General features: G+C 47.0%; 2 protein-coding genes across 3 annotated transcripts in view; one reads left to right on the top strand and one right to left on the bottom strand.

Annotated features, from left to right (window-relative positions):
- Positions 1-208: 208 nt before the first annotated feature.
- BHLHE41 (basic helix-loop-helix family member e41) lies at positions 209-7,034 on the bottom strand. The gene is made up of 5 exons (XM_035028039.1): positions 6,536-7,034; positions 6,336-6,399; positions 5,901-6,008; positions 5,463-5,574; positions 209-5,000 (listed from the first exon to the last, which is right to left on the bottom strand). The coding sequence occupies exons 1-5, from the start codon at positions 6,595-6,597 to the stop codon at positions 3,892-3,894; spliced, it is 1,455 nt and encodes a 484-aa protein (XP_034883930.1). The 5' UTR covers positions 6,598-7,034; the 3' UTR covers positions 209-3,891.
- Positions 7,035-7,130: 96 nt separating this feature from the next.
- Positions 7,131-14,391, top strand: part of SSPN (sarcospan) — a 113,758-nt gene continuing 106,497 nt past the window's right edge. Inside the window, exons 1-2 of one of the 2 annotated variants that reach the window (XM_035028044.1) lie at positions 7,131-7,276; positions 10,321-10,420. The gene's annotated coding sequence lies outside the window, so the exon portion shown is untranslated. Of the gene's footprint in view, positions 7,277-8,543; positions 8,704-10,320; positions 10,421-14,391 lie in introns of those variants that run through there. The other variant, XM_035028043.1, reaches the window with a different exon arrangement.

Raw genomic sequence — 14,391 nt, 5'->3', positions numbered from 1 at the left:
ATGTCCAACTCCTTTCTAGGAGCCTATTTTTAAAGTACACGCTGAACATGTTTTTCAGTATAAATCTCATCCTGTCACAGGAAATGTGTGATAATTTTCTGTGTAAATCTTCTAGTAAGTTCTATGAAAAACTAGGACTTCCACTGGACTTTAGCCTACACTGTATATCCATTTTGAGCTGATGTAAAGCAACACAGAACAATGGGTATTGATCTGAGATTAAGAATTTTTGTTTAATGAAAAACATCAGATTGCCATCTGAAGTAAAAGACTATTATCACAATAGTACAGCCAGCTTTCGGCATTATAATGGCCTTGATCGGTTCATGAGGGCTCTGTTCATTTCTATCTAAAGGCCTTAGTATGTTTGCCCAGCCTTGTCTTCTAAGGATCTCAGAACTGGCAATCATCTTCCATGGAGAGCTTCAAAATTGACCTGTGACATATTCAGAAATAGGCTGAGGCTTCTTTTACCTACTTTTGAACAAATCTCAGATGATGAGCAATAACCAGACTTATGGCCTGCATGGCCAATAACAGAGAACTAAATGAAAAATAGTTTTCACCATGATAGGAACTAAAACTCCAGTCACACTTTAAATAGCTATTAAAAATGTAGTTTCTAGTGCCTTAGCTCTTTGTGCAGAAAAGGCCGCTTATCAACTCAATATAACGTTTGCTGAGAAATATATGTATGCAAAATCAAGTGGCATAATACTACGCATATACTATATGTATAAAAGCAGCACTAACCCACGATTCATATTTGTCTTAAGTTGAAAAATCACATATATTACAACACATTTTGGTTAAAATTTCACCGCTGTAGGTATAGGACCATCCTTAGTGAATCATTACTGGAGTCATTACTCCAGTGTTTTAATTCATGACATAATCAATTACCAAAATAACAATTTTCAGATGCCACATAGAAAATATTATTTTGCAGTTCTGTTCTCACCAACTTTATCTTATTACTATGTAAGTATATAGGCATTTGGACTAAATAACTGACCTGTAAAATCTGGCCCAACCCTAAGGTTTTTTACTTTATTATACCATATTATACAAATGCTAAAACATTTATGGTTCTCTGATTGACTTTGAATCTTTTTTGGTTGTGAAACTAATATTATTACAATATGGCATTAAAATGTAGCTCAAAATATTTAAGATACTACTTTTTCCCATTATTCTGATTTAGACAATATTTTTCTAAGTTCAGTACATTACAATGCTCAAAAATCCTACATAGTTTTCTAATGGTAACTTTTATTTCCTTTGTTCTTGTGCTTTATTTATGACGTTTCACGAATGCTGCCCAATCAAATTCAGTTTATGTGGTTGAAGATGCTGCAGTGGGAGGTAGTTTACTGACTGGGGGAGGCAGTAGATCTGGCCTTTTGTGCTGGCTCGGGGTAGCTGTTTATCTGATGTTAGGAGGATATATGATATCTCTGGGCTTCATATTATAAAATGCAGGGGGCTGGACAAACTGATCTCCGAGGTTCCTTTGGCTCCACATTCTAGGACTTGTAGTTTGGTTGCGGTAAGTCAGCAGAGGGAGCACTTTTTCTACGTCTCATAAATTTTGACTATTATTTCAACACCTTTCAAAAATCAAGGGGTTTGTGAAGAACGTTATTGAAACTAAAAATTGACAATCCTTCACATATCGGATCACAAATTTGGTTATGAATCTGAGAAAAGTCTACATCTAATTATTTCTTTTCCTTGAATTCCATGATTAAGTCCCACAAGAGAATTCTTTTTATAAAGGTTAAGGAGCTAAAAATATAAGGAGAAGTTAAGCACCCCTAAGTGGCAGTGTATTTATACTGGACCCAGTGAAGGAGAAATGCCAGACCATACAAAAGTCTATCTGGAGTCAAGATGAGAAGTGAAAAATTCATCAGTCAAAAACATTAGTAAATTTGGTCTAACATAAACAGACCACGCAAGTGATTGGTAGGGTTTTCTTTTGCATTTTTCATTGAGATACATTGGAAACAAGTAGGTAGACACGGCCAGAGCTTGGAGGCTTGTAAGAAACTGGAAACGTGTGATATCAAGCCAATGACAAAGTACATCTGAGAACGTTAATAACTTTCATCCCTAAGTTCATAGATACCTTAAAACTAATTGAGCATTATGTCTTTTTAATTAGTAGACAATCTCATATCGTATATTAAAGTTTTTATTCCTTAGTAAGAATTTTAAAATCACAAAATAGTGTGGCAATATTTAGGTAATAGAATTTATGGAGGGCTGAAAATACTAGAATATAAAGATAATTTCTCATTTATCTTCACATACTAAAGTTTTCTAAACCAGCTGGTTTCTTGCAGACGGTATTTATTTATTTTTTTAATAATTTAAGACAGCATAAGCTTGTACCAAGCATAAGCATTGTAACAAAAGTGCAACTTTTCAGCAAATCCTCCCCAAAAGATATTTTAACTCAAAATATCATTAGCACATAGTCTCTCCCTACAAAAATAGCATGTCAGACATCATTAATCGGATGTATTAACAACTATGTACATAAGAGCCACCTTGTAGGCTACGATTTAACGTTGTTTAAACACAGCGTTTGAGGCAAACAAAGCAACAGCAGCGGCAAATGCACCAAACTGACTAAAAGACCCAGATATTTTCTTCGCTTATAGTCAGACTGTTGTGTCTCACCCCTTACATAACATTCAAGTGAGATTTCTCACAGTGCTACCTTGGCAACAAACTAAAAATATCTAGACAAGGTCTTGGTTTAAGCCTTATTAAAAAAGCTTTCTTTGTGATTATCTGGTATCTGGTTTGGTCTCCAGAAAATACATAGACTTGGAGATAGGAAGGCCTCACAGGGCTTCATTCCACATCTTTAGAGCTTTTCCAATCAAAACTGACCAGTTTAATGCTTTCCTCCCCTTTTGTTATTTAACAGAATATAGGATAAATCATTTTGGATTTGTTTTCTTTGTTTTTAAGTTCAGTGCACATTCCTTTTTTACAGCAAGGTTATAAAAATTTAGGAATATGGTGAATTAAATAATGACAAGGTGGGAATAGATGTACTATATATATATATATAGTACTATATATACGAATGAAATTAAGACACGTCAATTGATTCACGGTCAATTTCTCCATAAAGTGCTAGTAAGTGTACCAAGAATGATTCTGGCCTTCCTCATCCATCTCCTTCCCTGACTCAGTTCTGACAACGGCCCAACTCCGAGTCTCTTTAAACAAGAGCAAGTTACTAAGGGATACCATTCAAACCACTTCAGAATAGGTTGCAACGTAAGTGACTGCATTTTCACTTCTTCCTCTTTGAAAAATATACGCCTTTAAAAAAAGCTGAACATTATAAAATACTGAAGAGTAAATTCAATTCTAAAAGATCCTCTTACTGGTTGTGGAAAGCCTCCTGAAGCCGGTGGGACAGCTCTGCGACAGGCAGATAATAACTACCTGCTGGCTGTTGGAGGTCAACTCCTCCGCCACCTTTCCCCTACCTTGGTTCAATCAGCGCACCCACAGAGCAGACCCTTCTTCCTCCAGAATTAGGTTCTGTATTTTAAAAGATAATGGAACATGGCCTAAAGGAAGGCAAAACTTATTTGGGCGAATTCTTTAAAGAAGAAAGTATCAATATCGCAGAGGTTCTTTTAGAGCTGGTGGGGGAAGAAAGGGACGTTAGTGTGCGGAGGGTGGGGTGGTGAGGGATGAGCAAAACAGGAACTCCAAATGTACACGAAACACCTGTGTTGTTTTAAAAGCCTGTCGTGCATCTATTACACTTCCTCCCTTAAAAACGTTAAGGGTGTTTCAACTTATTAATATTATCATTCCGCGTGAACCCTCGTCCTGTCTAAGAAAGGGGGCGAAGATTCAGTGGGTTTCCTTTCCTGGCTGCGAGGGATCTTCCTGAGCGGTGCTCTCCGGGTTCCCGGGCTCGCGGGCGCCGGCGAAGGACAGGTGGGTGCGGCCGTGCGGGTGCGGGGGGTGCAGCGCCCCAGGGGGCGCCACCTCGTGCGGCAAGAGGGTCGCGGCGGCGGCGCTGGCCTTCTCGGGAGGGGGCGACAACACCGAGGACAGGCAGGGGAAGGCAGCGGCGGCGGCGGCGGCGGCGGCGGCTGCGGCGGCGGCCGCCGGCGCGGGGATGCCGGGGTACAGCAGTGGGAACGGGGCGGCGGCCGCCGCCGGGTACAGGTACTTCTCCAGGCCGCTCTTGTCCAGGAAGGGCTGCACGTAGGCGGCGGCCGCCGAAGGCGAGAGGAAGTAGAAGGGCAGGCAGAAGGGGGCCGCGGCGGCGGCGGCGGCGGCGGGCTGCGCGAAGGGCGCGCCCCCGCCTCCGCCGAACGCCACCAGCGAGCTGAGCAGGGCCGCGTCGGGTCTCAGCAGCGCTGCCGCGGCGGCCGGGTCCGGCCCCAGGAGCGCGGCCGCCGCCGCCGCCGCGCCGCCCCCCAGGCCGCTGCCGCCGGCGCGGGAATCCAGCTTCATCCTCTTGGGCGCCGGCGAGTCCTCCCCGGGGGGCTCCTGCTTGATGGTGACGCGGCCCGCCCCGGAGCCTTTGCCCTTCTCGCGGTCCGGCCTCGCCTCGGCCTCGCCGCCGTAGCCGCTGTCGGTGTCCGTGTCGTTCTCGGCGGCGAGCTCGGCGCTGGGCTGAGTCCGCTGGATGACCGGCACGCAGTGGGCGAGGGGCTCAAGCTTCTGCCCGGCGCGCTCCAGGCAGGGGGCGGCCGCGGACCCTGGGGCGGCGGCCGAGGGCGCGCCGGTGCCTTTGCTCAGAGGGACCTGTTGAGTCAACAGCTGGGGGGTGGGCAAGAACTGGGTGGCCACGGCGTGCAAGTGGTTGATCAGCTGGACACACCGCTGCTCTCTGGGCGTCCAGCTCTCAAACCGGGAGAGGTATTGCAAGACTTCTTTGGCGCATGTTTGAAATCCCGAGTGGAACGCATCCAAGTCGGACTGAATGGGCGATTTCAGAGATCGCTCCCCTAGGAGGAGGAAGGGGGTGGGGGTGGGGGCAGAGGAATGGAGGCAAGAAGAAAAATACCGACGTTAAAACATCTGCTTATCACGTGGGCCCTACATTGACTAAAGTGATCTCGGTTTTTCCTCTGTATTCGGGTGATATAATCCACCGGTTGCCGGGGTAGGGGGGTGGGGGGTGGTGGCGGGGGTGGGGAGCAAGGGGGCGCCCTACTCCCAGCTGAAAAACCAAAGTGGAGAGCGCAACCGCGACTTTAAAGAAAAATCTGATTCCTCTGAGCCGCTGAAAGCCTCTGGGATGCTTCGGGAAATGGGCACTTTCCAATGAAGGGAAAGTATAAGCAATTTAACAAATGAGAGTGAGCCCGTGGGCCCAAGGAAGGGGGTGGGGGCAGAGTCCTAAACACTGCCCCTCTGTGGGCTGCCCAGCTTCATCAGGGTGGGTTGGCCTCCCTGAACTGACTTACCATTCTGTAAAGCAATTATCTTCTGATGCTGCTGCTCGGTTAAGGCTGTTAAAGCTTTTAAATGTTTCAAAGTTAATTCCAAGACTACCGCTTTCTCCAGATGCCCCAGAGTCTGCAGTGGTGCAAAAGAGAAGGGGGCACTTGGTTACTCAAAAACACACATTTGGCTTGATTGGCTCTCCACTCAGCACAGCAACTTAAGCAAACATTCTGAAAGAAGTGCTATTCCTATACTTCTTGAGCTTTCCAGAAGACGGGTTATACATGATTTCTTGCCTTCAGTTGTGAGCACCTACTCTTGAGTTTGTGGGAAACTCTACACTACAGCACAAGTTGTAAGGCATATGATATTTACATTTATTCTTATATCTCTGGGAGTAGTACCAAGCTATTAACACGCCCTTGGAGAGCAGCAAAGAATGAAAATGTGCATCTTACTGTTAACTTCAGATGTTCAGGCAGTAAATCTTTCAGCTGAGCAATGCATTCATTAATTCGATCTCTTCTTTTCTTTTCTATTAATCTGTGCGGTAATTTGTAGGTATCCTTAATATACGACAATCATGGAAGAAAGAAAACAATAAGCTACACATTTATTGGATAAATCAATAACCCCCCCCTCAGAAAACCCCCCCATATTATGTGATAAACTATGCCCAAGAAACCTTTTCCTCTGGACTGTTCTGAAATGCAATTTGAATTCAGGTGTGATGTTTAATCTCCCCCTGAGAGTATCCAGCAAACCGCTTAAAATTCACAGTTGGGGAAGCTCAAGGGCTGGAATATATTTGCGGGCAGAGCTTCGCTGTGAAATCAATGACCCTAATTAACTATCCAGGCAGGTTATGGGGAACATCGGAAACTTACACTTACCTTGCTATCGTCTCGCTTCATGCTCCTTTTGGGCTTACACATATACAAAGAGGAATAGTCCAGTCTGCAAAACAGAAATCAGCATCAGGCACCCATTCGGGGAGGGGCACTGCCCTTGCCCGCTCCATACCACTTTCTGGAGAAGAAAAAAAATCACTCTGAAGCCTAGACAGATATTCGCAAGGGTGCGTGCACCTTACCCTATAAAATCTCTATGTTCCAGTAACTGTCTCTCTTGCAAATGAGGAATTCCTTCGTCCATGTTCAACCGCTGTCCGTTTCCTCTGTTTCGATTTTTGGGGTTCTGTTCTATAATCTGTGGGACGATAGCTTTGGGAGATCTTGGGGGGATCTGTGCGTCTCCAGTCTCTCTCTCTCTCTCCCTTCTTCAGTGCAGTGTTGAAAGTGTGAAGCAGTTGGTTCCCCCCCTCCCACCGCGCTCGCTCTCTCGCACACACGCACACACACGCACGCACACTCGCGCCGGCCCCACTGCGCTGGTAGTTTGCTCTCACTCCGGGCAGTGTTTGGCCACAGGGCACGCGCGTCGCCGGCCAGACCAGCACCCAGCTCACGTGCGGAACGTACCATCCGCGGTCCAGCCCGGAGGGGGGCGGGGGAGGAGGGGCCGGGCCAGGAGGGGGTGTCGGGAGCAGGCTGTGAGGGAAGGCGAAAGGCAGGAGGGGGCGGGGACACCTGATCAGGGCCACCGGAAAGGAAAAACAACTTCGGCCAAGCTATTCATCTTCCCAAAGGCGTTGCAGTCCGCTGGGGGAGGGGGAGGAGGCGCCGGGGGTGCGGGGCAGCCCGGGCTTCCTCGGCTCGGAAATGCTACTCCCTCAGTTCGTCCGTCATTACGGTGCAGGAACGTGAACGTGGCTTTTTGCTTCGCCACCGACTGCACTGGTGGTTTGGACCAGAGAAAGGAAAGAGAATTCACGGTGGGTAAACTTCAGTCCCGAAGGAACATGTGGAGACTTGTTTGCTCATCGCTCAGTGGCCTGGGGGGACCCCTTGGCCCCGGTTGGAGGTTGCCCCTTAATGGGGCAACTTGAAATCCGCTCCCTGAAGGATTTAAAATAAATGAAAATGTAGTCACTGGGTCAGAATGTCGCAATCCAAGTGTCTTTCGGCGACACGGTGTCCCTGAGCCACCCAAACTTCCCGCAGCAGCCGGAATTGCGGTGCCACTAATCACAGAAACAGATGACGACGATTGGGGCCTCTGGTGCTCCCAGAGGAACGCGGCGGGAGGGAGGGGGGAGGAGGGGTGGCACAAGAGGGGCTACCGCGGAAAAGCAATGCAGCATTATCGCTCGCCAGCTAAACTCCGTCGCCCCTCATCGCCTCGGGTGCTGCTGCGTGGTTCTCCCCCCCCCACCAAGCCCCCCGCCCCCCGCGGCGTGATAAGCGACGCCGGGAGTGTGCAGAGCCCACGTTTACTACCGCTGGCACCTCCAAAGCCTCCCTCCTTAATCCTGTCTCAAACGGGTACCAGCACAGGGCCAGCAACGTGATCCGACCTGCCGCTGCTGCCACATCACTGCGCGGGGAACCCGTGCGCGCGCGCGCTCGCCCTGTAGCAGCGGCGCTCGGCGCGGGGAAGCGCAAGCCAGCACGAGCCGGGTTATCTTTCCCCAGAGCCATCCCGGGAGCATGACTCACTGCTAGCGAGAGTTACCAAGAGGTGCCCAGAGATGCGCACTGCCCACGCCGCCCGACGCAGCGGGCGACCAGGGGCCTTGGAGGCCGGGGGGGGGGGGGGGGGGGGGGGGGTGGGGAATCTCGTCCTGCGGGACTCCCAGGGCTCCCGCCCCGCTGCTGCCGCCACTCGGCTCTGCTGGGGGAGGAAAGGAGAGAATATATGTTGATTTCTCTTATATAAGTAGATAGATCTAAAAATCAAAGGTTTTTCCTTCCTGCAGCAAGAGTAAGGTTCAATTCTCCTGGGTTATCCCCGAAACCTTCCTTACTGCCAGCGGCGCGTGAACCAAGGGGAGAAGTACGCCGAAGGAACACGCACAGGGGCGCAGCAGGGACTGGGGCCGTCGCTACGTGTCCCCCCCACCCCCACCCCGGCCCGCCCCGCACAGCGCGGGTTCCGGGGACGGATCTGGGTCGCGGGAAGCGGCGGCTGGGAGGAGGTCACGTGTCTGCGGGAGTCGCGTCTCCTCCCAGCCTCCAGGAGCCGCCCGGGCCGCGGCCACGGCGCGCGCTGCTGCAGTCTCCCGAGTCCTGGGCGGAGACGCGCCGCGTCTGGCTTCGTGACTCCCGCGGCGGCGGCGGCGGCGGCGGCGGCCCAGGCTCACCCCGGCAAGAGGAGACGCTCGCGGTCCGTCCACTTCGTCTCGGGAGAGGGCCCTTGAAGGTCTCTCGACTTCCTCAAATACGGGGACGTAGTTTGCACCAAACAGGCCGTTTAAGGAGAATACTTAGAAGAAGTAATTTTTAAATACTGATTTGATTTTAAACCTCTATTCAACCTCTCTCTTGTTTCCAAGTCATTGAGTGGTTATTTCTCTTTAGTGGGGAGGGCACTTTGACGCCCTACAAGTGGCATATGCCTGCAGTACTCTCTGCTTCTTCTAAATTGACCCGAAAGAGGGGGAGGAGGAGGATGCCTTTAAGGTGAAACCTCCCCTTATAGGTTTGTGAATGTTCGAAGTAGGACGAGGGTATAAGTGTTTGCTCCACAGCTAAATGTTCCCTTGAAAAGGATAGATAGACTACTTAGTGAAAAGAAGAAGGTCTGGGTCACTTCATCTTGGTCTTGTCGGTAGAGCAGACAAGACACAAGGCAGACAGCTGACTAGGGCCAGCCTTAGGGCCTAATTCTGGGGCCAACTCTAAAGCAGTTTAGAAGAGGAGGAAAAGCGAAAGAAGACTAGTGGATCATGGGTGTGTTAATGTTGGATGTACACTTCTCATCATTGGAAGATGGAGAGGCCTGTGGCTGCAAATGAAGCCTTTTGTGTTATTACTTGGATCTCCTCATCCTATCCCAAGCTTCCCTACCATGCCGACATTTTTGTTTTCTCTTCCAGTCCTTTCTCTTTCTGAGGCCCAGCCCAAACTGCGGATGGAGTCCTTTCTAATTTTTTGGTTTCCTTTGTGATTCTCAGTCCTCCTTTTCTTCTTTCCTTTCCATGCCCATCTTTTTACTAGTTTTTCTTTTTCTTTTCTTCTTTTCCCTTATGTTTTCCTCTTTCTACCTTTTCCCCATGAAAGGTCTGCTTTTGTTCTTCCTCTTTCGTTTTTACTTTTATCCTTCTTTGTTTTTTGTCTTTTTTCTTTCATTGTTCACCTGGGTAACTCTTCTTGCTTATCCACTTCCTTTAAAACCCGAGTCCTACTCCTTTTCTCAAACTCTTGCCTTCTGGAATATCGGGCATAGTTTAATGCTTTCTAATGTCCTTTTGCTGCAAGGAGGGTATGACAATAGCTAACATATAGCATTTGCAATTAGAGAACCAGAAAACCAGTTTAGGGACCTTTCTGGTATGAACTCATTAATCTTTTCCACAACCTTATAAGGTAGATCCTATTATTGCCTCCATTCTACAGATGACAAAGTAGGTATGTTGGGAGATAGAAATAAATGTGCCTATGCTCCCAGAGCCAGGATTTAAGCACAGACAGTGGGCTCCAGAGTTTGTGCTCTTAACTATTAATACCCCTTGGTGGTGGGGTAATAGGGCCAAGGTCTGAATGTTAAGTAGCTGTGTTTTAAAAACACAGGTGTTTTAAGCAATTTACCAGTGTCAGTGTGCACATTTGTTGTAGTATGTATGTGTGTGTGTGGGGGGGGCATTGTTGGAAGAGAGGTGGGAAAGGGAGAGATGTTAGCATTGGAATAGATGGCAGAGAAAGAAAGTATGAGAGAAAGAATGGGGGCAGTCTTTTGTCAGTGATTCCATTGGCATCTAGCTCCAAATTTATTGATTTAAACCCAAATCTCCTAATTAATTGTTATAATTTCATACAGATGGACACATGGAAGTACAGTGTAGAAAAGGCTAACGTTGACCAGCTGTTCACCATTTCCACTGAGCAAACCAAGCCGAACTCTAATGTGAAGACTTCAGGTTAGTAATAGCAAAAGTTCACCTGTGGTGAGGTTAGAAAGGGGAAAAAAAACTCCCCTGTCTAACAAAGGAACAGAAGACTAGAATGCACTCTTTGGGTATGTTTAAAAATAGGTTGAGTCTTATCTTTTGAGGAAGGTTTAATGCTGTCCTGCTGAAAGCGAAGGAGATACAACATGAGCTTGAAACCCCTTTGAGGCTATAATTAGAGAATTTTGTGATGGCTTGCTTTCAATTAAAGATACCCATCTTTCTCCTTTTAATAGGCGAGGGGGAAACTGCTTCCATTGCTTTTCTTTGGTTAAGGAGGGAAATCACTACCTATAGAGACGCTAATGAAAGGGAACACTTATCCCAGTTGCCACCCCCTCCCCCCACCCCCACGTAAGTATTCTGAGCGCTACGCTCATTATATTCACCTTGTGACTTTGGAAGGTCTTATCTTGTTTGCTTGCAAAGTCTTGGATTTCCAGCAGAAACTGAACTCTCCTGAGAGGATTAAAGTTTCCATAAAGAAGAGAGGTTTTCTGCCTCTAGGGTTCTGCAAGCCGTACCACTCTCCCGGGAGGTGACTAGGGTGTTTTGGGATTCCTAGTCCGATTCAAACTAAGTGCCCATCTCTAATAGCCTTAAAGACCCCAGAGCTGCCCGAGGGTGTGAATCTTCTTGCCCGTACTGCTGTGAAAATACCCTGTTAGAGGGCAGATGTCTTTCTTAATCACCTCTGTTTTGGGTGGTGGACAGAAAATTTACAGTTACTCTACATCGTTTTACATCAAAAAGGGAAAGGGATCCCATGAAGCAGAGTTCATAAAAATCTGAAGTAAAAAGTTTACGGTTAATGCTAAAATGAAGGCGGCGGGGGTCGGGGGGTGGGGTGGGGTTGGAGGTAGAGTGGGATGATAGATTAGGGGTAAATTAAAACTTCCCCTGGAGTCCTTTCTCGGGGCATGCACGCTGCTTTCAGCAGAGAAACGTTAGTGTTGTCAGGCATAACACAGAAAGAAGGCCACCTGATGCAAGGATCTTAGTAGGGAGGGAAGCCCCAGTGCTACTCTCCAGAAGCCAAATATAACTTCTCAATATTGATAATGCTATTTTGTGAAGGTACCAGATTTAAAATCCCAGAATAGAAGGTTGGGTTTTGGAGTTCCATACTCAGCAAATTAGCAGGAACAACACAAGTGTCTCTGTTTAATTTGTAAAAGAACTGAAGTCTTTCTGTAGACTACCAATTAATGTGTCTGTGGTTGTAAACATACAAATGAATCACGTTTTATATTTATGTTAACACTGCTCGAGACGTTTATGCACTTACTTGTCTTTACATAGCACCAAGGAGCAGGTAAGAGGAAGTAGAGGAAATGAATTTTATCACTGCTGAAACCTTTGTGTTTTTGTATTTATGTGATTATCACAAACACTCATGCAGGTTATCCTGAATTTAATATATGCTTCAAATTCCTAGAGTGATCACATACAAAAGACAACTAGGACAGAGACAACTATAAGGGGGATCTCCCTGGCTCTCCTCTCCTTAAGTATCTGCCTGGTCTCTCTGGGTGCCCATGTGCTTAAAATTCTGATTGAACCCAGAAAAGTAGAGTGTGGAGCACGTGAAAGCCCATAAGGATTTCCACAAAGTGATCCCTACCTCTCTCTGGATTCTCCTGGACTAGCTGGATAGTGGAATCCAGAGAAGCTGCATTAAGATGGGGTCTTTGGACTCCTTTTTCCCCCCTTGTTACTGCTGATGAAGATCTGTAGAAAGTTTTCAAAGAGATACATGTTTATGCATTGTGAAACACAACTAGGAATAAGAAGTACTAGACAACCATTTATCTCACCTGCCCGTTATAGGCATGGTCCTTGGATAGTGATTTCAGATGGTGTCGGCCCAGGGCAGAGAGCCATCTGCTAACAGAGTCTGGTACTTTATAAAGGCAACAAAAAGATTAGCTAAGGAGGATTTAATCTACACTTAGAACTATTGGTAAAATTTATTCGACAGCTAACTTAAAGCAAGAATTCGTATCTAATTATCCAAAAAAGTAATATGGTTCTGATATTAACTTATAATCCTCATTGACAAGGAAACTGATGGAAATCTAGGCTAGATGTATCAGTTGAGAGCGGTGTCTGAGCTTTTCTTATAATTTCCACCCAATAACTTTTCTTATAATTTTCACCCAATAACTTCTGCTTACATCTATGTAGAAGTACAGTTTTCTAGTTGAGGTTCTCCAATAATGTAGGGGTTCTTTTAGTACAAAGGGAGCAGAGAATGGATATTGGGTTGGCACTAGCCATCTCTGTGGTGGTCTGACTAAAGGAAATGGCTTGTTCAGGTCCTCTTCTTTTTTGCATCAGTGGGTCTTCTTTCTCTTCTATGCCATATGTGTTGGCAGTGTCCCTTTATTGTATGAGGGTATTTAATACCAATTTCAGAAAATTTTCAGTCTTTCCATCTGCAATTGCCCAAACTTAACTAGCTCCTTAAGCACAAGCTCCTTAACATCTGTATTCTTAAGTGCTAATAATTACAGAAATCTGCTTAGGGAGGGAATTTAACAGGGTTTGCTCTTCTTCCCGTAGAACGCAAACTGCAGCTGCATGTTTTCTGGGAAATGATTGTCTTCTTTTTATGTAGCGGCATCTGTCCTCTGGTTGTTCTGTCTGCATAGCTCTGCCTTCTGCCCCTGGCATTTGGGTTGAAGAAAGCAACTCCCCGCAGAAATGCGCTCTCCGATAGTGTCCACCTGCTTGTAGCTAGGACTTCGCTCTTCATCTACTTTGAGCCACACAGGAGGAGGCCACAACGGCCTCAGGGTCAGAAGATCAGCAGAGCTTTGTGATTGACTTGGGTTCTTAAGTAGATGAAGGAGGAGAGGAGAGGGAGGTGAGTGCAGTGGAAGGGGAGGCGAGGGGCCAGTCTCTGAGGCTGGAATGGAGAAGTGAACCCTGTAAGAGAAGGCATCTCTGGGGCATGTTAGTGTGCACAGGTATTCAGGCAGTTGTCCTACAGACCTTATTTAGTTCTCTCAACTCTTGGATCTAGGCACCATCAACTCCACTTTGTAGATGGAAAAACTCAAGTTTAGAGACTTTAGGTAACTTGTCATTGCCATGTAGTAAATAGCGAAGCCAGGCAACAGGGAACCTAAGGTATGCTGCTGGGTGTTGTCACTACCTGGAGTCTAGGATTCAAACAGGCATCTTCTCCTCTCAACCCTGGAGGGAATCCACCCCCCACCCAGCCCAGCCTTCTACCTTCCTTGGTGAAGCCCCTCTAGGTCATGGGAGCCACCGCCGGAGGCTGGTTAGAGTAGTTGAGAGATGAGGAGGATGGAGGGATGAGGCATTCTTGAGCCTGTGCGGTGGTGTCCTGACATGTGAGTTGGAATTCTGGGTGGATCCCCCCACAGACATGTGGGTGAGAATTGTGGTTAGTCCACTGGAATATCTATCGTGCTGATAGAGGCTGTGAGCTGGGATGGGCATTAGGGATTCAGTGTCGAACCTCGTCTTCAGTGACCTTACGATCTAATAGATCACACTTTGTTAAAGGGGAGAGATCACTGAAGAAACCCGAGTAGTTATCCTAAAGCCTCTGCATGTTCCAAAGGCAGTACTCAGGAACCTCCGCTTTGGTGCAGGTGAGATGCACTTACAGCTGTGCTTCTCTACTAATGCACTTTATAAATCATTCCAGAAAGTATAGTCAGTGACCTCAGCTTATGGGTAAGCCTTGTTCTCCTGTAATCAAAACATTCCTGGATGGAGAGAAGGGCGAGGCGAATGCTGTCTGCCCTGCTCCCGTACGCTGTCTAGACCATCATTACCCTCCCCCAGTTTGGCCTGCCTCCCTGATACTGGTGGGAATGCCTCTTCAACAGCATCCTCTGCAAGTATATACAGCTTCACATTATATGCTCTTGATCTGCTGTCTGTGATTCTGTCAGCTCCTATGA

The sequence above is a fragment of the Mirounga leonina genome, unplaced genomic scaffold, assembly GCF_011800145.1.
Source record: "Mirounga leonina isolate KUSES-001 unplaced genomic scaffold, KU_Mleo_1.0 Mir_201, whole genome shotgun sequence".
In the NCBI taxonomy this organism is placed as follows: Eukaryota; Metazoa; Chordata; class Mammalia; order Carnivora; family Phocidae; genus Mirounga; species Mirounga leonina.
Note: the sequence above shows the minus strand (reverse complement) of the source record. Positions and strands in the feature narration are given on the sequence as shown.

Coding starts and splice junctions, on each gene's coding strand:
- BHLHE41 (XM_035028039.1), bottom strand. CDS start 6,597: ATGGACGAAGGAATTCCTCATTTGCAAGAGAGACAGTTACTGGAACAT. Junction 6,009..6,335: donor TGAAGCGAGACGATAGCAAG/GTAAGTGTAAGT, acceptor TCGTATATTAAG/GATACCTACAAATTACCGCA. Junction 5,001..5,462: donor GATAATTGCTTTACAGAATG/GTAAGTCAGTTC, acceptor TCCTCCTCCTAG/GGGAGCGATCTCTGAAATCG.